Consider the following 23444-nt stretch of genomic DNA (forward strand, 5'->3'; position numbering starts at 1 on the left):
TCATTAATTCCATTTATATAGGTTTGTGTGTGCACATGTTTAATGTTTGGTAAGTATTGTTTGTTTGTATATATTAAGCATGATGTAGTAATGTAGAATAAGGGGTGGAATGTCATGGTTTTGTGATTTTTGGTTTTCGGCATTCCACATCATAACATCAGCTGGGGCACTGGGAGTTTAACTGTAAATGCTCAAGTTATGGTACCTGCCCAGAAGAGAAGAAGAACTACATTCCCCTGGGGACTTTGTGGTCACAAAGAGGAGATAGAACTCCTGGCAAGGTCACCTGATGCTCTCTTCGTCCACACTTCATTGGCTCTCCTCCCATCTCCCTGCTGCTCAGCTGGACTGTGCAGCTCACCTCAGTGTTATGGTGAGGCCTATCCACCTTTTGCACATTCTCATTATATTTGATTTACTATCTTCAATTCTGATCATATTGTGTTATGGTGTGTTATCTTGCAATCCAATACTGTATTTAGTAAATTGGTTTGTTTCTCCTCAGAACGTTGCTGCTGTTTTTAATTATTTTGGGGTCCCCTGTTCCCTTTTTCCAGAGGTGCGGATTTTGCAAAATCCCTCCGCCCCGCTGGTCACAGAATCGAGCTGAACCAGCCCGTAAACCATTGACACAGCTGCATATGAGAAGGTCAGCATTTTATCAACAAAGGAGAACGTGTGTAGCTATCTGACTTCCTCAGTGGTGAAATACTAGAAAATATGATGAGTGCAAGGAACATAATATATACTAGGTTGAAAGTGAAACTCTTTTGAAGAAAGCAGGCAGCTCCATTCCCAAGCATACAATTTCAGGTTGTGAGTGGCTTTTCCACTTTAGTTCTGGTTTGTAATATCCAGAGCAGTGGCGGCCAGATATCAGCAATATATCAACTTTTTTCCCTCTCTACTGGAACAGATCAGGTTTAATTACTAATATTTCTCTTTCAGATGTGATTAATGAACTTCAGGATTAGCACCTATGAGACATACAGGAGCCATTCACATCTCATACCTTTTGTTGCACCAGTCAGCACCCTCAGTCGTTAAGTTGATATGCAGTCTGTATTGTGAAATGTAATAGTATAGCTGCAGGCATTCCAAGGCAGGTATTAAGGCAGCCTGAATATATTTCATAGAATGATAGAAGGGCTTAGGTTATGTTTGTATAATAACTCACAAGAAATGTTAAATGCATGAAATAAATTGCAATCCCTGGGAGGACAGGTTATTGGTGGTGAATTAAATCTTGAATTTTAGAGTCCAAATAGAGGCATACATTTCAAAAACATGGATCATTATTACTGAGCAGGCTTGTTGTATCTAGTAACACGCCGCTGAGAATATTTACTATACAGAATCAATAGATCAGATAGCACTGGGTGAATTTCAATGCCATTCTGAAATGACTGCATACAAAAATATTTATGCCCATTATCTTATTTTATCTCATTACCTCTCCTTCAGTGTTTTGTTTTGAGGACAATTTTTCTAAACAGAAGATGATTTATGTACTGTCTAGCTTTCTGTCAGTCTGTGATTTGTATTCATATTTCTCTGATTCTGAAGAAGTATTGTCTCTTCCTGGTTACATATGGTGGGTAATACAAATCATGATGCTCACTGGAGGTAAGCTGTTAGCAAAAATGCAAAATAAATGGAGAAAAGCCTTCTGCTCTTCCTTCTTTCAGTTAAAATGAATGCATCTTGAAGTGTACCAAGTTTAAAAAAGAAGAGTCTACTTAATCTTTTTTTTTATTTAAAATTAAATTTCAGCTATAAAGTTTCCCAACTTTCTTTTTCCTACTGTTTTTTTTTTTTTTTTTGACTTTTATTCTCAATTACACCACAAAGATGAAGTTACTAAGTAGTGCGCATGTAGGATTTAGGGTTTTTTTGCATCCTGAAAACGACGTGAGTTGAAACAGCAATGTCAAAGTGTTAGCCTTAGGTAAGTTAAATGAACCAAAATAACAAACTTCCTGATAATCTTTGTAGTTGTGGAATAAGCAATCCTTTCTGCATAGGAAGACATTTGACTGTAAAACATCCGTATCTTTGCAGTATTTCACTCTTTACCTTCTTATGTTGGCAAGACTGTAAGTCTCTGAGGGTTTATATTCCGGTCAGAAAGTGTTTCAAGGAGAGGACCTAAGTTTTAGCCAGACTCAAACAGCTTTTTGCTCTCACCAAAGCTGCTGTGCTCTAGGCTACATTCTTTTCTGAATGTATAGGTAGTTCTCATCATACACATTAATATGTTTACCAAGCATTTATTTGTTTGTTTCTTCTCTTGACTCTTTTGTTCTTCATTCCTTAGAATTTGAGTACGGTTCTGGTTCACATTCACTAGGAAGGTTAGTCCAAAGTTTGCATGAAACCATCCCTGTGACAAAGGCCAACACAAAGCTGGTATGTTTTTTAGATCTCCCCGGAGTGTTATCCTGAATCCACAGAAAGCTCTAATCATTGTATTTGCTCAGCTCAGAGTGAGGTTCACAATCTGTGATGCCTTATGTTTTGTAAGCAAGGTAAATGCATGCCAGGAAACAGTGTAGTGAAAAACATCAGGGGAACTGGTTCTACAGTCTACGTGAGGCCAGCAGGACTTCTGCCCAGTGTCTATCGTTGCACAGTCATTACTTCAGATTGCCTAAGGTCTTGTTTGTGTGGGGTGTTCTTCTTGGTTGGCTGGTTGGTTGGTTTCAAGGCACTGTGTTTTTGTTTTGTTTTGGTAGAAGCAACTGTAGTGTTCTTTTCCCAGGGCTTAAGTTATGGCTACCTTTTCATCCCCATAGAGCCCCTGGCCTAATCAGATGTGGAGAAAATTGTTTTGTCAGATATACACTTTTATTATATCCTCAGCCTGAAGATTCAGTTGAGAAATCACTGTATAAATCTTTGCTCTCTGGGTTTGAGATGCCTTGAATATTAACGTGTATGTTCCCGGCAGCAGTTGTTTTTGTTTGTTTTGTTTTATTTCCTTTGGTCCTCTTGCTTTATGCAGCTTCCTCCACAGAATTTTGTGGAGATAAAACTTAACTATAAAATGTTGGTATCAGTCCAACACATACATTTGATTTGCTTAGTGAATGTACTTCCACAGCAGTAAAAGAAGGTCTGGGGGAAGGGAGTGGGACCAAGAAGCAAGAAAGGAACAATAGGTTGGTTAGAAAAAACAAAAAAAAAAAAACAAAAAAAACTTGAAGGAAAATTAAGGTCACCAGAAGAGAGCTTTCCAGATTTAGTGTTGTCTATCCTTACGTGTGCAAAGAATGGCAAGCTTTGGCTGAGAACTGTGTCTTGTCTTGTGCATGTTACGTACTCTATTAGGTATTCCTATTCAATTGTTTATCTTAACATTAAATTACAGCATTTGAGAAAAAAAAAAAAAAAGTTATGTTCTGTTTTCTTGAAAGAGCTTGTGTGCTGTGAAGCTTATCTTTTTTTATTATTCCTCTATATGAAGCTTTTCAAGAATGGATGTTTCTTGTTGGATCTCTCCGGAAAATGAGTTTCTAAGCGAACTTTCAGTTTTCCCCTGCTGCACTCATAAACTGCATTTAAAAGCATTTCAGAAAGTCAGGTGGCACTGACAAGGTTTGAGCCTCTGTAATGCCCAAAGTGCTCCAAGGTGTATATTGCTGAGTTGAACCACATGATCTTGGAGGTCTTTTCCAACCTTAGTAATTCTATGATCACAGGAAAGAAAATGTGATCATGAAACAGCAGAGGTCTCTAGCTGATGCTGACGCCTACACTTGTTTCATTTCTGATGGACAAATACTTTTTGTTTTTACATTTGGCTGTCATTCATGGGATGCTTTAATTCCTGTTTTTGTAAAAAAAAAAAAAAAAAAAAAAAGGTCATGGTGATCTCTTATGCACAGAACCCAACAGATAACTCTTCCTGTAACAGTGATTAGCCATTGTATTTGTTCTCTCCCAAAAGGAAAAGGGTTCAGTCAGCCATTTGGTGACACACTGTATAGACAGAAAACTGAAAATTTACTGGAAACAAAACCCCTCCACTTTTACATATGATTGCTGATTCAGTACAAGGTAAGCAGAATTCTACAGTATTACTAAAAAACTATGTCTCTCTTTACACTGTTTTAGATATCTGTTCTAATAAAAGAGTATAATTTTGGGTACCATAATCGGAATGCATATTAGAGTTAAGAGCCCAAAGCTGTGCACAGAGATTTGCAACAGCAAATCATCTTGTCTTGCACTGCATCATGCAAAGCCATGCTCTAAATATCAGTTTGGTGCCAGGGAAGTACGCCTTCCCTCAGCACCCTAAGTTTGCAATATACCTGTAACATTTTCAAAGACAAAAAGTATATTCTTACTGTATATATTTCTTCTTTCATAAGATGGGTTATATTCAAATGCAGGTTTTCAGAACTTGTTATGTTTGGTTTAGGGAACAGTCTGGAAGCATTACAGTTATTTCTTTTTCTCTTTATCTTTCTTTTTCTTTCACTTTTTCTTTCTCTTCTTCTTTTTCTCTTTCTTTTTCTTTTTTTCAGAAGTATTTACTAATGCTTTTTAGTTATCTGATGTATCAGAACATTTCTACTTGTGAAAATATTCGTACTGTGCCGTTAATCAGATATGTAATCATTAAGAGTAGAAGTACATCACATAAAATACAGTTCTTATCAGTGGAAGCCAGACTCCCTATTTCTCCCAGAATGAAACAGCTATTTCTTTTTTTATGTATCTAAATTGTTTGTATATTTCTACCAATGAAACTGAACACCTGTGGTTTAAGCTCTGCTCTTCCTCTTAAAATTTCACAAACAAAACTCATTCTCTATTTATTAAGACCAAAAATTGCAGGACATAAGTTTATGGCATAGAAATATTGTGTGCATAATTCTGCGTACAAATTGCAATAAAGTGATAATGCTAAACACATGAGATAGAACACAGTCATAGATGTGTCAAGCAGTTTCACTGACATCTGATAGTGCATAGGAAATTGTGCGTTTAACAATTTTTAGTCTTCCTTATGTATTATGAAATGTCTCTTAAGAACTCATAATCCATAATTTGTAAGAATTGTAAGTTATGCAAAAATCTGCAGAATTCAAGTATTTTGCTTCTGTTTCTACGTGCCAAACCAGCACATAGGAGCAAAAGGCCCTTTGTGTTATTTACCTAGTAAGCAGCTCATTCAACAATCAGTTTTCATTAATATTTCTGTTAAATGCAAACTAAATTTACTATTGTAAATTTGTAAGCTGAGTTTACTATTGTCATTTCCTATTAATTTTGGCATATGTATCAACTCAATTCAAATTACAATAAATACTGAAGTGACCTGAAGGTGGCCATCTTCAAAAGAAAGCCTTGTCAAGGAAAATGTTTTTAAGTCAGACTAAGTTCTTAAGTCAGACTAAGTGTTTTGAGTCACACTGATCAAAAATATAAACATATTTTTGGGGGAAAAATGTTATCTTTATTTCTTAATTTGAGACTGCACAGTGTGTATAGATTTGCTTGGAAAGGAATTGCAACTTCCACTGCCATTATATTAAAAATAAGTGCAACATGAATTTGATGCGTCTTGTCTTTCAACAAACTGTACATTAGGAGAAATTTAGAAGCCACATCTTCCATGACATTATAAATGTAACTTAGCCTGTTCTCATTTGCTATTCACATGTGTCTTCACTATTTCTTCGAAAATCCCCGTCTGTTAATCCTCCTTTCAACCTCTAGTGCAGTCTACGGCCACTCCATTAGTAGGAACTTTGAAATGAATTTACTGGTTCCCCATTAGTGTTTGAGTCACAGACATCAATTTTTCTTGTTGATTTAAATCAGTTTGTATTCTCTGTCTGATCTAGAATCTTAAAATTCTGATGTATTTCTCCACTGTAAAATCATTGATAACAGCTGAAGTGAAGCAGGAATACAAGAGGCAGGATTTAGATTAGATGCCGGTGAAAAAATTTTCACTGAAAGGGTGATGAAGCCGTGGCACAGGCTGCCCAGAGAAGCTGTGGCTGCCCCATCCATAGAGGTGCTGAAAGCCAGATTTGGTGGGCCCTCAGTAGCCCGAGCTGGTGCCTGATTTGGTGGGTGGCAGCCTTGCTTGTGATGGGGGTTTGGACTGATATTTGAGGTCCCTTCCACACCAAGCCATTCAATGATTCTGATAGAACTCGGTGATGGATCTATTGAGGAAGCTTGGAGGAGGGTGGTGAAATCGTTGGATGCTCCTTGAGGCCATCTCCTGTCAGTATCACTGCTGTGGGGGAGAGTCACTGCCATTGAAAATGGCAGGAGAAAATAAGAATTTGTGTAAGATAGGTAAAGACTAAACCCAGACTTCTAAGTGAAAGTATGCCACATAGTACTGGTGTTTGTTGTCTGTTTTTAATGTTATTAATATCAGTAATAACAAATGAAGCTTCTAATGAGTTTCCTCATGGTTTTTCATGGACCTGCAAAAAAATGCAAATTGTATGTTACCAAATCACAGAATTCTAGGGGCTGGAAGGGACCTCTGAGGATCAAGTCCCACCTCTGCTAAAGCAGGTTCCACATAGCAGATCTCATCCAGATGAATCTTAAATATCTCCAGAGAAGAAAACTCTGCAACATCTCTGGGCAGCCTGTTACAATGCTCTGTCACTCTGACAGTAAAGATGTTCCTTACTGTGTTTCTGTTTGCGGCAGTTGCCCCTTGTTCTGCCACTAGGCACTGCTGGAAAGAGCCTGGCGCCATCTATTTGACTCCTGCACTTTAGATATTTAGAAGCATTGATCTCTTCTCAGATTTCTCCAGGCTGAACAATCCCAGGCGTCTCAGCCCTTCCTCATAAAGGAAAGGGTCCTCCAGACTCTCAACATCTTTGTGGCCCTCTGCTGGACTCTCCGTAGAATTGCTGTCTTTTTTGAACTGAGAAGCCCAGAATTGGACACAGTACCCCAGATGTGCTCTCGTCAGGGAAGAGCAGAGGGGGAGGATCACCCCCTCTGCTCTTGTTTTGACATGCAGGAACAAAAAGGCACAGTGCTTCAGTGGGCAGGGGAAGATTGAAAGTCAGAGGGGAATGTAAAACATTAAAACATGAGAAACCACAATTAAGCTGTTCCTTGATAAAAGCCAGTAACAAATTATCCAAGTATTCCTTCAGCACGCAGCTTAAACTCTTTTTTTTTTTTTTTCTTTTTTTCTTTTTTTTAAATTGTCTTTGTATTTTGTTAACTATTAGCTTGGCAGCTTTTGCGTTATTTCAGGAATTTCACCTCTTGTTGCCACTTGGTACGTCAAACTCCCAGAGACATAATTTAAAATGCGTGTTTAGTATGGTAATTGAAAACACGGCTACTACATGGAAAAGGTATTGCCACAGAGTACCTGGGATGTATGCCAGGAAGGCTTAAACAAGGAAAGAACGATGTGCATTCCCTTACCTGTCTACAGTACACTAACAGCAACATTTCTGAGTCACGGCGATCCAGGTGGGAATGCAGAGATAGGACATGACTTCAAGCAGTAACTGGATACGTTCCCCCAGTCTACTGGAATTTCTTTTTGCTTAGAAAGACAAAAGGTGATTTTTTTTTTTCCTTTCTCTCTTTGAGATCATTAGACCATAGTCGCTCTATCGATGGCGTCTTCCAAGTCTGTCTTTTGCTATTGTTAAACTTTGGGTTAAACATTTGACGCAAGGATTTGTCTGTTTACACCCAAAGCAGATGAGGAATGAGGTCACACTAGATACAGGTGTAGTCCTTCACTGTGTCGCTTGGCTTTGATGCAGAGATTCACAGTGCTCAGGTAATCACAAAGCTCACTCTTTCATATCATTCAGGCATAGGTATTGTTACAGCCACTGCTAGCACCACATTTACAAATGGTAGTTGTTGGGTGGCAACGCCATCCCACAAAATCTGCTGTAAAAACAGAGGGTCTCTTATATTTGCCTAAGATTAATTGGATATGTGTGTAATGCATCCTACAATACACTGAGCTTCAAACTACCATATGCACATACAAGTGTTTCTACCTTGCATCCCCTCATAGGATGTAACAAGAAGCACCTACCCAGATACAACTGAAAGGAGATCCCTGCACACTCAGGGCTGTGAATTTTGGTGACTAGTGGGTGTGTTATACTTTTCTACACAAGCATACAGCACATAAATGGCTCCTTCTGATTTCGGACTCATACTATAGATAAGTACCACTCAGTGTTAGTGAAAAACAAAAGCATTCTCTTTTTAAATGCGCCAATGGAGAAGAAACTAATATGTTTTCTGGGAAAGAAAACATATCCATCTGGCAATGTCATCTTTATATACTTGTGTGTGTATGTGTAACTACTGCATTAAGTGAAAACAATTTCTTAAAGGAGACAAACGGTTTAAGACTGAATACATTCTGGAATTTCCACAAATCAAATTGCATGAACATTTTTTTTTTATTGGCATTCCCATGGAATAATTAAGCATTATTTTATACCAGATTATATGAAGAAGGGTAACTGAATGAGTGCTAATTACTGAGCACATGTGCTGACAAGCACAGCTCTGCGTGTGTGCGTGTAAAATGGATTCCTAGGGCAGTGCTGCTTTCTTTGCTTTAAGGAAGGGATTTGTTTTGCACCTGAGATGTTTGAATTTCACATTAAGCAAAGATAACCACCTTCAGTTTCACTTGTTCTTCAAACCTAACGTCACTGGCAAACGTGCCTTTGTTGGTACTGAGTGACGACACACGTGTTGAAAGAATCGTGCTGCGGGACATTTAAAAAAATGACAGCAGGAGACAAAGGCGCGATCAAAACGAGATGAAAACGGCTTAATTCATCCACCCACGGGCTTCCTTCCCAGCGGCTCCGTGCGAAGGACGAGTCGGGAGCCGCGCCGTGCCTGCGTGCTGCGGGTCCCGGGCCGCGTCCGAGGTCCGAAGCGGTCGGAGCTGCCGCGGTGCGCGCCTCGGTCGCTAGATGTCTCCGCACGCTGCAAGCAGCGCGGACAGGATGTGCATGCTGTAAACAAAGAGGAAATCGCTAGAGCTGAAGTTAAGCGGCGCAGTGTTTGTAGGAGTGCAAATGACTTATCACTCGGTTTCCAGCTGCCTGGAATTTTCCCAAGGAAATAATTAAGTTGGAAAATGTTGGCTGTATTTCGCAAATCCTTTCATTCAACGCATTTATAATCGGGGCTTTTTTTTTTTTTTTTTTTTTTTTTTTTTTTTTTTTTTTTTTTCCGTTTTCTGATCTGTAGTGAGTTTGGCCCAACCTCAGTGCGCTGGAAGCGGTGGGAGGTCCCAAACTTAAGAGAGGTCCGTTGTCAGATCCACATCAAAGCCAACAACCTGGGCGGCTGCGCTCCCAGAGCTCCGCGTCTCCGGCAGAGCTAAGCGCTGCGACTCCACTCGCCGCCTGCCTGCTGCCTCAACCATTCTGATGCTCTTTGGTGTTGAACAGCTGCCTGCACTGATTCCTTGAAATCTGACCTTTTTTTTTTGTTTGTTTTTTTGGTTTTTTTTTTTTTTTTTTTTTTTTTTTTGACTATAGTCCAAATCAGATTTTGAAAGAAAGAAAGAAATTCCCAGAAACCAGAATCAGATTTTCCAACCAGCTCTTTTCCCGGACCAGAGGCTGCCCGGGCTCCGATTCCTGTAAGTAACTTTGTTCTCTTTAAGAGCCGATACCGACTGCCACCTATCTTCCGGGCCGGGGGAGGGCCAGCATCCCCGCGGAGCCCTGCCAACCCCCAGCAGCATCTCCAAGCTCGCTCCGCTTCTCCCTGCGCCTCAGCGCACGGCGCGGTGCTGCCGCAGCCGGGGCTCACAGGGCGGCTCCGCGCTCAGCCCCGCGCCGGGCGGTTCGGAGGGGGCCGGGTCGGCGGCGCGGCGCGGGTGGGGCGAGGGGCGGGCGGGCTCCGCCGCTCCTCCCCCAGCGCGGGGGCGGGGGAGGGGGGAGGTCCGGCAGCGGCGCGGCGCAGCCGCCTCTTTTGGGGCCGGGGATCGCTGTCCCGGCGAGGTGGCGGGGCGGGGGGAGGGTGGCTACGGCCGCCGCCAATTGCGTAAGGCCGGGAGCCGGGGCGGGAGCCGTGAGGGGAGGCGAGCAGCCGGAGCCGCCCGCCCGCGGTGTCCGGGGCGGGGAGCACCATGCCGCCGCCCTGAGCGCGCCGCCGCGCCGGGCCCAGGTGAGCGAGTGCGTGCGCGGCGCCGGGGCCGAGGCGAAGGAGCCGCCGCCGGTCGGGACGGGGTCGGCGGGCGCGGGGAGCCGCGGGGAGAAGAGCAGGGCCGGCTGCCGCCCGCCCGCCCCGGCCTCTTTTGTTCCCGGGAGCGGCGGCGCGGAGAGGGGGGAAGGGGAGGGAGCGGCCAGGGCCCGTGCTGGAGGCTGGCGTTAAGCGCACGCTCGGTGCCTCCGGGACGGCAGGTGTGGGCGAAGTGCCTCGCGGTCCGGCGGCAGGTGCTGCCCGGCGCTGCCCTCCGAGCGCTCCTCAGCGGGTTCACCCCGGGCGGCGGGGCGTCCCGCAGAGCGACGATAACAGCGCCGACTGATCGGCGTCCCCGGGCGTCTGGGTTGCTATGGGCTGCCTTTCCTGCTTGTGATAACCCAGACGTGTTTTCCTTGCCCGGAGGCTCGCAAAAAGCAGTGGGAGCTGCTTTTCTCAATCCTTCTGCATGGCATGCGGAGCCAGACGTGCTCCATTCATGCTCGGGGCGCGTGCTGAAGGTGCTGCCCTTGTTTGTTTCTTAAAGGTAGACTAGGGGCACGGATTCTTTAAAACCAGAGGGATTACACATGCCCCTGTAGTTGCAAAGATGAAACTATACCCGAGGCTTCACAAAGATAACGTGAGGAGGAAGATAAGCCAGTTCTAGGATAGCGTCAGTCAGGCTTTGATGCAGCACAGATATGTAAGAGCACGTCTGTGTGACTGGTGCGGAATAGCCCATGGGCAGCGGTGGGGTGAAGAAGCGGTGAGGACCATCTTTGTTCTTGCAGAGCGTGCAGATCGCAGAGGTGCTTTGTCTGCAGGGATCCTGCGCACCGCCTCTGGCAGTGTGAAATCTGCCGGATTGGGTGCGCCTGGCTCCGCGTTGCCGGCTCTTGTGGCTCTGTTCCAGCACCCAGCAGAGCGCGTGTCCTGGGCCTGATCTGGGCAAAGCATCATGAAGGGTACGTTTTATATAAACCGCAGGCAATAGCCCCGGTTATGAATGGAATCCAGGAAAGAAAAAAAAAAACTTAGAAGGGAGAAGGAAGAAACAAAACAAACAAACAACAACAACAACAAAAAAAACACAGAAGAAGGAAGACTGGCAATCTTAATTCATCAAGGATCTGCAACAAAGCATCTTTTTAATGTTACCTGTATTGATACTGTTAGGAATGCGGGTATTTTTTTGGTGTTAGACTGTAGGTTTGTTTTAATCACTTTAAGGCCATAATATTTTGTGGGGTTGATGGTGGTTGGAGTTAGTGGGAGGCTAAGCACTGACCACAGCATGGGGAAAACAGCAGTGCTGCTTCTGGCTGGGCCTGTGAGATTCTCTGAAGGCTGTGACTGTCCTGTGACAGGAACAGGTACAGTTCAGTGTCACATATCACACTTCTTCCGAACTGACGAAGCAGGTCATGGGGCAGGGGAACAAAAAAGTTGTTTTTCCTGTAAGGCATGGTAATAAAAATAGGTACAGCACAAAGAGATCTGCTCATCCTGGGAGCCAACAAACCATAGGGCTTATGTGCTCTGTAGCATGAAGTTGTGAAAATTCCACGTGAGTTGTACGTGAATGCCTTGTACATGGAAAGGGATTGGGTGTTCCTGCTTTGGTGGCTGATGGTAGGGAGCACTGGGGCAAATGCTTTTCAGCCCAAGTTAAATGCCCAATAGTAGCATTCTGGTAACTAAAGAGGTGTATAGATGCCCATGCTGTAGACAATTGAGACTAGAAGTATTCTTCAGTTGCAGAAGAATACAGAAAAGTAACTTACTGATGTGATTTTTAATGCCAAGTATAGCTGTTACCCTGCTTTGCAGTACACTATAGGAAGGTACTCAACAACCATTCCTCACATTGCTGTTGTGCATTTTGCAGTCAGTTCAGCCTTTTGTTGTAGGAGCTTCACTCAAAAAATGGGCTCTGCTCTCAGCTTGTTTTTCCTCTCAGTGAGGGAAGGAGAATGAGTGCTGGGACTGAAGGATGATGCCCATCCGACCTGTAAGTGTGAGGAAGTGATGCTGCAGAGCACTGTCTCTGAGCTGCAGCACTGCTTTATTCTCCCCCAGCCACATGAAGCTGGGGCTGGGCAGGGTGCACCCTCCATCGCTCCAGGCCAGGGGAGCTCAGCAGCCTTCATCCCCAAGGGGCTGCTCCCATCTCCTTGCCTGCTTCTGTTCAGGATTGAAAAGCTGCTGACAGCAGTTAGTGGGAGGGTTACTATCTGGTGGGTCTCTGTGTGTTCAAAAACTACGCTGGGAGCACAGTCTGAAGCGTATCAACAGAGTTTGTTCTTTGCATTAGCAAGGCAATTTTTTAAAGTCACCCAAAATATACATCAAAACAAGATTAAAATCTGTAACTTACAAAGTACTGTTCTAATTAGGAGTCAAGTCACAATTAGACTTGATCCATTTCAAGCTTCTTTTTAATCAAAAGGATTTCACTGCTGATGTATTGAAAACATTTTTGGCAAGATAAATGGGAATGAGCTGTTTGTAGATGTAGGTTCAGAAATCCACGAAAGTGTTTTCTTGGAGAAAGGAAATGGAGGGGGGGGGAAGGAGGGTGGCAAACTTTGATGAAAGATATGAGCGAGAAAAGTGATATAATTGCCAGTAGGGAAAGGAAATGCTCAAGACGTTAGAGAATGTGTGTTTTATGACTTGTACCTTCTATTGCTGTCAAGTAAGTTGACAAAAGGGAGTGTACTGATAGCTCTGCTATCTTTTTTGGCACTGGGCTAAAAAAATGTAGTGCAGTCACGCAGAAAGTCTGGCTTCACCTGGCAGGATGTTGCAAAATTTGGCTGTTGGATGCAAAGTTCTTGGAGTTCCCTGGAAAGGAATTTACCACAGTAATCCAAAATATGAATGTAGCCACCAGCTCAGCAGAACACATTCTTGGTAGTGGATTAAAGTCTTTGTTTTGTTTTTTGAAAACTTGCTTCTCCTTTGATGCGTGGAAAAGGCTGGGAAAATGATGAAAAAAGTTTTTCTATTCTTAAATTCTCTTGCAAGAGTTTTATGTAAAGTAATTTAAATTACTGTGCATGGTTCGCCGGGCTCTCAGCTTGAGTATTTTTGTGACTCCTGTGCATGCCTTTTATCTATATTGAAAGCTGGCATCCAGACATGCAGTCAGGTTACTTGACATTATCCTGGCTGCACAAACTCTTTTCAGCATGCAGTTGGAGCACGACTGCTGCTTCCAAAGCCGCATGTTGTTTTTTTGTTGTTTGCGCTGCACTTCTGCTGAAAGCCTCCATTCCTGCAGCAAAATGGAATGCTTCCCATGCTTCACCCTCTGCATGACAATCTGGTGCATTAACTTAAACTATCAGATAGAGGCATATATTTTGTGCTCACGATGTCAGCAGTTACAGTGGCTGATCTGAAGGTTTTTGCTTTTCTAGGGAGAGGTCTCTGATGAGAACAAAGTGGTTAAATAAGGCTTTAAAACATTGTATAAGAACAGTGCTGTCATGGCAGACTAATGTCCATCCAGACAATTACCTGATGTCTGACAGCAGTGAGTAATAGACGCCACAGCTTGCTATTGGAGAACTTCGTAAGCTCTTTGTGCAGCAGTCTTTGACTGGCTTCACATTTGTGACCCCACTGCTTTTTGAACCCTTATAAATTCTTAAAATCCTAAACTCGCAATTTAGAGTTGGGTTCAGACACCAAATTGCCCCCACCCCCTTTCTTTTTTCCCATTAGAAGAGAGTCATTTGTATTCTCTGTGCTACTACTGACTGTGTGGACCTCTGTCATATATCCTCTTAGTCATCGTTTTACAGGATGAAGAATCCTTTGGGGGATCAAATAGCCTAGAGGTGCTGATGTCAGAGCTGTTTGCTCAGTGGATGTGATTTGGAGCCCTTAGCTTAATCATCTTTTAATGCAAACTCCTTGGCTTGTGGAAATGCTTGGCTGTTCTGAAAGAATGTGATGTGCAGCTACAGTGCTTCAGCTGTGGGGTGGCAACTTCTCAGCCAGCATTGTTTCCTCTGTAGCTGATGGATGGCTAAAGAAGATAATTCTTCAAGTAAGCAGAACAGGGGATGGCATATAACATACTGAAATGTGAGTTTGGAAAAAAGAAAAAAATGCGGAGCGCTTTAGCGGAGACAGAAGGCAACATGAGGAGAAAGAAGGAAAAGCATGTACAGCTATGAAAGAGAGCCGGCTACGCTCCTGAGTAGTGCTACAGATGGGATTTAAATATGAAAGGCCACTGATTATTAAGTGCTTCTAGCAATTCATTCAGGAGTTTCCTGGAGCATGTATGTTTATGTCTACTGACTGAAGCTGAATATGGGGACCAGACCTTTCTCACTCCATTTTATATTTTGTACTGTCCTACCTGTTCATGCGTGTTTATTGGTTCTTCAGGATTTTTCAATCAGAGTGCTTGACAAGAAGGAATTAGATATCTAATCTGGCCTTCTTCCTCTGGAATGCCAAAAATAAATTTTGTCAGCCATTTAGTGATTAGCTCCTGAGCTGGAATTCTCTCCTCTGAAGTCTATTAGAGATTTATTTTTTCTGGTGTCCTAAGACGTAGTAGTTTTCAGTGATGTTTATTCTTCCAGAAACTGTGAATATCTGTACATACACCTCATCATTAACCCAAAAGGTACTTTAGGATACTTTTGCTTTACTTTATTTTTGCTTTTCTTCTGCTACCATCCTCTTCAAGTTCCCTAAGGTGAATGCTGCAGATCAGTTACTTTCACACTGTTCTGTTCATGCTGTTCTGTTCAAGTCAACGCTGTTGACTTGAACACAAGTATTTATTTGCTTAGAAGTAGGCTTGTGCTGGGATGTGTTGCTGAGCTGAGGGAGACAAAAGCGTTCTGTGAACGAAGCCTCACAACGTTACTGTGAAGCCAAGGACCTTTTTTTTTTTTCCTCATGTTACAGACTCAGGGCCCAAATGAGTGTGACACTCACAGCAAGCTAATGACAGATGTGTGATTAAAATGCAAGTCTCCACTTTTGATATCCTCTGCTAATTATTAAAGCTTTCCTTTCTGGAAATAAGGAACATGGCAGGAATTATTCCCTTTGTGTTGTCTCTCATAGCAGGCATGCAATATTTCCACTGCATTGTGCAGGATCCGCTGTAATTGAGGCACTGGTAGATTCAGAAGGATACAAAATAAAATAGAATACAAAAAAAAGGTTTCTGAAAGATTTCTTCCAGCCAAACATTCTATTGTTTAAACAATAAATGGAAAACAGGATAGAATTCTCCAATTTGCAAATGATTTATAAAGATTAACTATGTCAAACACAAACAAATGGAACAAAATTGAAGTCACTGTAAGCATTAGGCACTGTTTCAGATGCATGGGCTGCAGGAACTACAGTGGCTCTTGGTTTTTTTTTCTTTGACTCAGTGAGATGTAACATCTAAGGATGTTATTAATGTCTTAGAGCAAATTAAAAATAGGTATTCTTGGCATCAGTTAGGAACAGATGAGTGTTTGAGGGACGGTGTTTTGTGTGTAGGCACTGAAGAAGACAAACATGTCCCTCCAGTCTCAAAACTATGTAAATCCCTAAACTTTGTGCATGGGCTTTCTGAAAAGTTGTGCATTTCATCTGCTGTGTCATATGCTTTCCTGCCAACTATGTACACGAAGCCAAGTGACTGCTACAGAGCTCATTCACACAAGTTATGGAAAATAGACAAAAGCATGCCAATTATCATTGGAGAAAAGAAGAACTTTTATTGCAGAGAAAGAGGAGGGGGGAAAGAAAGGCAACACTTCACCTTTAATCTGTTAGCTTTCATCCTTAAGGGTCATCTATTCAACACTACCAGAAGAGGCAAGAAATTAAATTAATGGTTCCTCTCTATGCTGTAAGCCATTTGTGTCCAAACTTTTGGCTTGCTTGGGCCTCTTTGACTGAAGAGGAATTGTCTTGGGGCACATATGAAATATGTGATATAGCTGATGCCTGTAACTAACAAAATTATCTTGAAAAATATTTTTTTTTAAGGCATACAAGAGCACCACGAAACATGAAATTGGTGGAATATTTGACCTTGTTTTTGTGAACCTAAAGCATCAGTCTGGTTCGATGGCAATGGCTGCAATTCTTAGTGAGCTCTGAAAGTGTTCATCAGAACTGTTAATGACCTTTGCCTGTACTTCACCTCTGAAAACTTTTGTTCACAAATGTACATACTGCCAAAAGTATTTTGCACATTCTGTGTGCCAAAAAAAAAATTAAAAAAAAATTAGTATTTGCTGCATAGGAAATCAAGAAAATCTGAATCAGTGTTATTAATTTTGGAGAAAATTTTGTAATTATTACCTTTTTTATATTTCAGTTTCTCATTAACTGTTGCTGTTTGTCCTCTAATTTTCTTCTGAAATTGCTGGGCAAGGAAGTAGACTCAGCAGTGGTAGTATTCAGCAAGCAGTATGTGACAGAAGTCATCTAGAGCTTTTACAGTTTAAGTCAAATGTGATTCTTCAAGCTTTTGCAGAAATTGTTGTGATTTCCCACAGTTGCTGAACTGTGGTACTACTTTACTGTACGCTTATGCTTTCTAGCTTTTGCACATCTTGGTGAAAAAGTAGGTTCCTATAAATATGCTGCATGTTATGAGAATGAATAGGCTTAATTTTGAAACAAGGCAACAGAAGACAATGTGGATCACAGAGTTTGCAGTTCCTGGGGGCTAGGCTTTTTTCTTAAGGGAAAGTTTAAGTCATGGTGAAGTGGGGACTTTCTGAAGTTTTTGAAACGTTGTCCTGAAATCTGTATATCTTTAGCAATTTAATGGCCATCTTGAAGATTTGTGAAGGTGTGTGTGCTGTACTTGGCAGAAATTTACATCATGTTCTGTGTAATAATTGTAGCTCATGAACCCTCCTGGGCTCCTGGCTGCCCTTTGATCTCGCACCAGTCAGGTCTCTGCCAGAAAAGCAGCAGTGACCAATGTGGCACTGTGTTACAGGGGGAAATGCTATTATTCTTTCAGTGTGTGGTTTTTGCCCACCCTTCCTTGGTCCTTTACTTAACAGCAGTTGCATACTCTGAGATTAAAGAGTGTGGAAACAATCAGCACTGCAACTGGTAGCATTTCATAGCCAGCAACAACAGAAGTGGAATTTCTTCTAACTTCCTTTCTGTTTTGTTCCTCATACCTATGAACTATGTATCCTTAAGATGTCCTTTTAAGGAAACATTAGTATCTTTGCCTTGTATGAAAGTTAGCTTACTTTGCTTACAGAATTTTGAGAAGATGCAATGACAAGGGAGTTTTACAGCAAATCTGACATGCTTTGCTATGCTGCTTATTTAACATCTGAAGTGTTGAAATGTCATGGTGTGTTTTTCACTTTTTTGGTGATGTTGGATTATGTGAAAAGCACAGAATAATCCAGTTCCTGTTCAGGAAAGTAGCCCCATTCTGAGTAACAGATAAGCATCCCACTTGCTTCTGATCATGTGCTCATGCCTCAGGAGAACCCGGTGTTATCTTGTGATTGCAAGTACATTCCTAGTTTTTTTTCCTTAGGCTTGTATGTGTGTACAATATGGCACAAGGACAAACGGTTGAAGGAACACGTGAGGGCCTTGGAGATGCTACAGCCTGCTTGGTGAGCATTAGAGTTTGTTATCCATGCAGCTCAAGTGCTCTGTTGGTAGAAACAGACTTGTACTGTAGTTGCTCTTCTGAGTTTCTGTGCAAAATAGACTTTTTTTTTAAGGTGGTATGGACTAGATTGGCTAGCATGATGAATACGAGAAATACATATCTGTTCAGTGATGGTGGCAGGAGGGGAAGGAAGCAAGAATCTGGATTGTGTGGGGAAGTGCACAATCAGAAGGATGGTGTGCAAACATGTCCAGTGTTCCGGCTCAGAGGTGGTAACAGGAATGTAATGGGCCAAAATGACAGTCATCCTCTAGCTCCATTAGTGTATTTCAGGCTTCCCTGGTGCAGTGAACGGGAAGCCCAAACCTGTCTGTATCCCTGAGTGAACAATGATGGTGAAAAATGGATTTGATGATATTGTATAATACTCTGTTGAAGGCTGAGAAGGTTGAGAATGGTGAAACAGCAGCCTGCCCAAACAGCGTGGCCAACAGCAGGTTTACACAGACAGCTCAATAGCACTTGGGTAGGTAAGCTGAGCAGCTGTGTATCGTGCACAAACTTGACTTTCACTGAAATCATGCTGCAGCAAGCTACAAAGCAAAATACCACAGTGACACAGTGCAATTGCAGTAGGTTCCTCAAAGTGGTGATTTTCTTGCCCATGGCTGCGCTATCAGGGGGGACGCACACATCTCAGAGCTCCTTCATGAGGTTTTATGCTTCTGTGGGGCTGCAAGGACGTAGAGGTAAGCCAATTCTCTCTAGTGTCTGTGACTGCACATAGAATCCTGGGACCTTTGATACCTAGAGTTTTTTGCTTTTTGTTTTTTAAAAGAGGACAGCATAGGCACAGGTCACAGGGGAATGGCAAGCCTTTGAAGGTGGAGAAAGAGGTTTTAAAGAGGAAAAAACTCCAGTAAATGGGAACTTGAAGTTTTTTTTTTTTTTTTTTTAAGTTCTTTCTCCTCCCATGCGTTTTACTCATACTATCTCTGTACAGCCAAATAACATCACTGTCTAGGGCATTACAGGCTTTATAGCTCATTGCTTCAGTTACATTTGTGTGGTGCCATCTGAAAATTTTCACAGTGGATATAAAAAAGTCAGTAACTTGAATCAGATCCTTGAGCTCATCTTAATTTTAAGGAGAAGTCAGCAGCTGCTCTGAGGGATGAAGATCTTTCTCTCAGCTAGATAACTTGAGATGGCACAGGAAGAGGGAAGGAAGTGTTGAAATGGTTACACCTCATGTAATGGCAAACTATCTGGTAAATCTCGTGCTGAATATTTTGTTACATTTGTTTCATAATTTCTGTTTTGTGATGTGGACGATTGTGTCTCTGAGCTCTCTTTTCCACCTGTTGTTGGGGTGACTGGTGTTTGCACTCCAGTGGGATAGTTATAAAACTTTACAGTTTGCAGGATGAGCCTTGCAAACAAGACTGAGTGCTTTAAAAAGAACATATGCTTGAAATAGTACACAAGCATTTTCAGTCTCTGTTGTAATGAATGACTTTTTTCTTTTAAGTGGTGGCAGTGTTTAAAGATGCCTTCATTGATAAAAAAAAGTTATGCTGTGAAAGTAAGTTAGGCTTTGTGTATTTTGGGTTTAGTACAACTGAGCAATTAAATGACTTAATAACTCCATATGTTTCATATTATAGTGACACCATATAGTCAATTTGTCAGTGAGACAAGTAAATGCCATATCTGAAAGCTTTTTAGCCACACTTGAGGAGTTTGGGGCCCAAACCATTAAAAAACAAAAAAACAAAAGCAAACAAACAAACAACAAAAAAAAAACAACAAAAAAAACCTCAACGCTGGATCAGAATGTTCTTTATTTAAAAAAGAATAAGTATTTGTTTCAGTTAGGCATAAAGACTGTTTTTGAATTAAATTGAAAAGCTCCTTCTGCATTAAGTTTTTAGCAGCACTTCTAAAACACAGAAGCTGTTAAGATTTTACTGTTGAAAGTTGTCTAGCTGTGTTTAAAAGTGTGTGGTGGAAGAAGGTTGTTACACAGAGCTCATAAAGCAGTGGGCAGTGAAGTCTGAACAAGGGATTAGGTATGGGAAACAGCTTCTTTAAGAAGAGAATGGTGAAAATCAATTTGCTGCAACAAACAGGTGCAAAGAACACTGCTGGGGGATTTGGCATAAGTTTTCCTGTGTGCTGGCGGCTCCAGTTTATGTTTCAGTGCCTTTACTGTCATTTTGCATAGCTCTGGTGGTGCATTGTCTTCCCTGAAGGAGTAATCCAGCCTGTTCAATAATAACAACTCTCTCGCCTTGAAACAGTGATGTGTCAGATTTTACAGCATGAGACAAAAGGCTCCTTTGCTACATTTCAGAAGAAGATTGCAGTTGTAGTGTTCCTCCTTCACCAGTGTGCCTGGCACTTGAGAACATGACTCAGACTTCCCTTTGTAAACGAAAGAGAGGATCTTTATGCATTTGGAGGTTTTTGTTATTGGTGGTCCCTATTTTCATAATTCGTTTTGTGATTTAATACATCTAGCTTACACTTAAATCCTCTTCAGAATTTGGTTTCGAAGATTGGGTTTCAGTGAACTGAAACTTGAGCAACCTTCTCAAAAAATGCTCTATCCCTAAGAAATGTCAATTAAAAATCATGCTAGCTTTGTGAATACTCCTTGCTGTGCAACAGATTTGACCAGAAAGCTTAAGAAAGTATTTGAATGCAGTTTTGGATCCCTTAAAGCAAGCAGAAAAGTGCAGTAGTTTAGAACTGTTGGCTGGAACATGTCAGGAAGGAATGTTTTCTTGTGGCTTTTCTTGCTGGCTGCTTCAGGAAAAGATAGAAATAACACAAGTAACCGGAATAAAAGTGCTCAGTTCTCAGTGGTAGGTAGGGAGCCCTGGAGCAATAGCATTGCTTTGAGTCTTTATGCCCAAGCCCAGATATCTCAGCTTTGTGGAATTACTTTGTTACAGGATCAATCCCAGCACACCTTTACTGGCAACCGAAACCTGTTGTGAGTGGACAAAGTTTGTAGACTCCAAATTGCCTCAGTTAATAAAAAGTGTTGACTAGGTTGCATCTTCTCAAGTATAAATAAAATTGTCTTGTATTTTACCTATTAAATTTACATGCTTCTTGCTGTTTCCAATGTGGAATGAAAGCTTGTCTCCTTCAACTTCCCTTCCATAAAGGAAAACAATGAGGAGCTTGTTCAGCTTCTGCATGGAGAAGAAATACATTTGGGCATTCTATGGAGAAGAAAGGAATTGCTGGCTTTCTCATTGTTCTTGTTTCTTAATTGGACAATGCAAGTTAACTGTGACAAACCTCTGGAAAATACCTAACATAAATGGTTTGTGCTGTGCTTTGTTTCCTTACCAGATCCTTTCAAGTTTAATTGTATTCAAGATATTTTGCATGCTATTGTTTCAAACTGTTACAGCGTGGTAAATGACCAGTAGCTATAGTGTGATTGATACTGTATAAAGAAACACATTAAGGAGAAGGCATGTGGCTTAAAATTGCCTTTTTTTTTTTTTCTTCTTCTTCTTTAATGTACTGTATACTGAAAGCCTCTCTCTTATTTTTTTTCTGTCTGTGTGTGCTCGTTGCAGTGACTTTGTAACATGCAAGACATTGATGCCAGGGGGAGTTCCCCTGCTTTCCTTCCACCTCAGAATGGGAGCAGTCACAGGTCTTCTGGGTATGTCCCGGGGAGAATTGCCCCTCTTCGTCCCCCACCGCCTTCACACAGCCATGTATCAGCTGAATTTACCTCTGCGAGACAAGAAGCCCGGGCCATGTTCACATCCTCATCACCAGGACAGCACCGCCGCCAGGCAGAAGCCAACAGACATAAAAATACTCTCATTTGCTTTGCTGTTTCTAGCTTTTCACTTTTTGTTGCACTGGGGATTTTTATGGGAATAGCTTCGAAATATGCACCAGATGGTAAGTTCTTACACACACAAAATCATCCTAGAAGTTGAAGCCCCTGTGAACATAGTGCAGTAATTCTGCATCAGAAATATTGTTAAAAATGGAGTGTAGTAATTGAGCACTTTGCAGTTTTAATGTGAAAGGAAGCTGTATTTGGAGATAAGTTCAGTTCCTTTTGCTGTTTTCAGTGGCACTTCTTATTTCTATTGAGACTGATATGACTTGCTTAATTGAAGCAAAAAAGGCGAAGTAGTAAATAAAGACATAAAGATGAGGGGAAGAAGTGTGAGCATTGTGTAACCATAATTACTGTGCGTAGGATTTTGATGTTTGCGAAGGATAGTTGAAATGAAGTGCTTTCTGCTTAAGCAGTAATCAGGGAAAACAATAGAAAGGCATTCAAGTAAAAGATGTAAAAGTCTGTGAATTTATACCAAATGGTTTATTTGCTTTATTTAAACTGAGCAGGGAGCTCACTGACCTCTCAGCCCTGAGCTTTCAGCTTGTCTTAGAACGCAGTGCAACTTTCACAGAATTTGGAAATCATCTCTCAAATCGTCTGGCTGTAAAGCATGAAGAGGTGGTATGATCCACTCTTGCTCACTAACTAGACATCCCTACTGCCAAATACTGCTAACTACTGTGACATGCAGATAAGGCTGATAGTGCCCTTTGGAGCACAGGTTGTTTGTTTTTGTTTTTCTGAGGAAGAAAACAGGTTTCTAAAAACAAAATGATTTTTTTAAAATTAATTTGAAAACCATTACCTGTTGTAACACGAGCTCTGACTGCACAGTGACTTTTGGAGTAGTACTTCTGAGGTTTATGTTTCCAGAGTCAATGCAACACTAGGTAACAAACAAAATAATCGATGGTGAATTTCAGATGGCAGTATGAAATGGATGCATGCATTTTAACGGGGGCACTTTTTTTGGTTGCAGAGATCTCTTCTCAGGTGAAGTTATTGAGTTTTTCTAATAACTGTAGAGTAAAAGAAAGTCAGTTTTTAGGAAGTAGTGAATGGAAGATTACTGCTATGTTATGATCTAGGTCTCTGGTAATATGAGCCCAGATGTGCAATAAGTGCTCTGTTTACAAGTTGAAGAAAAGGCTGAAAAGTGATTTAGGGTGTTGACACAGTAGTACTTTCAGAGGAAGAAAAAACAACAACAAAAGACCTTCCCTCCAAAACAAACATAACAAACCATTCCACTATGATACCAGGACTTTATACCATATAATTAAGATTGTAGGTTTTGTGGTTGTTTCGGTAGAAGTGGGGTTGTGCTTCGCAGACTATGTGAATTAATATTCCTTCTATGCTTTAGAAACTGATAATGTGCAGGACATGAGTTTGCCTGCTTTTTAAATGCAAATTGTTTTCTGAGTGGGGTTTTTTGTTTGTTTTCCTTTGCTGTTGTTCATTGAGGCATTGGGTTGTTTAGAATTCCTGCACTGAACTTCCTATCAGCAAGGAGTTGATGGATCAGTGAGGATACAGGGGATTTTGCAGTAGAGCATTTTGTATCTTTGCTGTAGTGACATGCACAGAAGCTGAGAAATAACCTAAGGATGTGACTTTTTTCCTCCAGTGTCCTGTTGCCTTTCTGTGGATATCCGGTCAGCTTGCAGCATCAGTTGTTGCACTGTGTCTTTCTGAATTTTCCCTGAGTTGTCTTTTAAA

General features: G+C 41.5%; 1 protein-coding gene across 5 annotated transcripts in view; it reads left to right on the top strand.

The window, feature by feature from the left end:
* The first annotated feature begins 3913 nt into the window (after positions 1–3913).
* CEMIP2 (cell migration inducing hyaluronidase 2) overlaps positions 3914–23444 on the top strand; it is a 52939-nt gene continuing 33408 nt past the window's right edge. The window contains exons 1-2 of one of the 5 annotated variants that reach the window (XM_052701298.1): positions 3914–4059; positions 21436–21772. In XM_052701298.1, the coding sequence (XP_052557258.1) occupies positions 21448–21772 (325 nt within the window). In that variant the 5' untranslated portion in view covers positions 3914–4059; positions 21436–21447. Of the gene's footprint in view, positions 4060–9314; positions 9650–10081; positions 10180–20982; positions 21174–21435; positions 21773–23444 lie in introns of those variants that run through there. The other 4 variants (XM_052701296.1, XM_052701297.1, XM_052701299.1 and 1 more) reach the window with 4 other exon arrangements.

The sequence above is a fragment of the Tympanuchus pallidicinctus genome, unplaced genomic scaffold (assembly GCF_026119805.1).
Source record: "Tympanuchus pallidicinctus isolate F22 unplaced genomic scaffold, pur_lepc_1.0 scaffold4, whole genome shotgun sequence".
NCBI classification, from domain to species: Eukaryota; Metazoa; Chordata; class Aves; order Galliformes; family Phasianidae; genus Tympanuchus; species Tympanuchus pallidicinctus.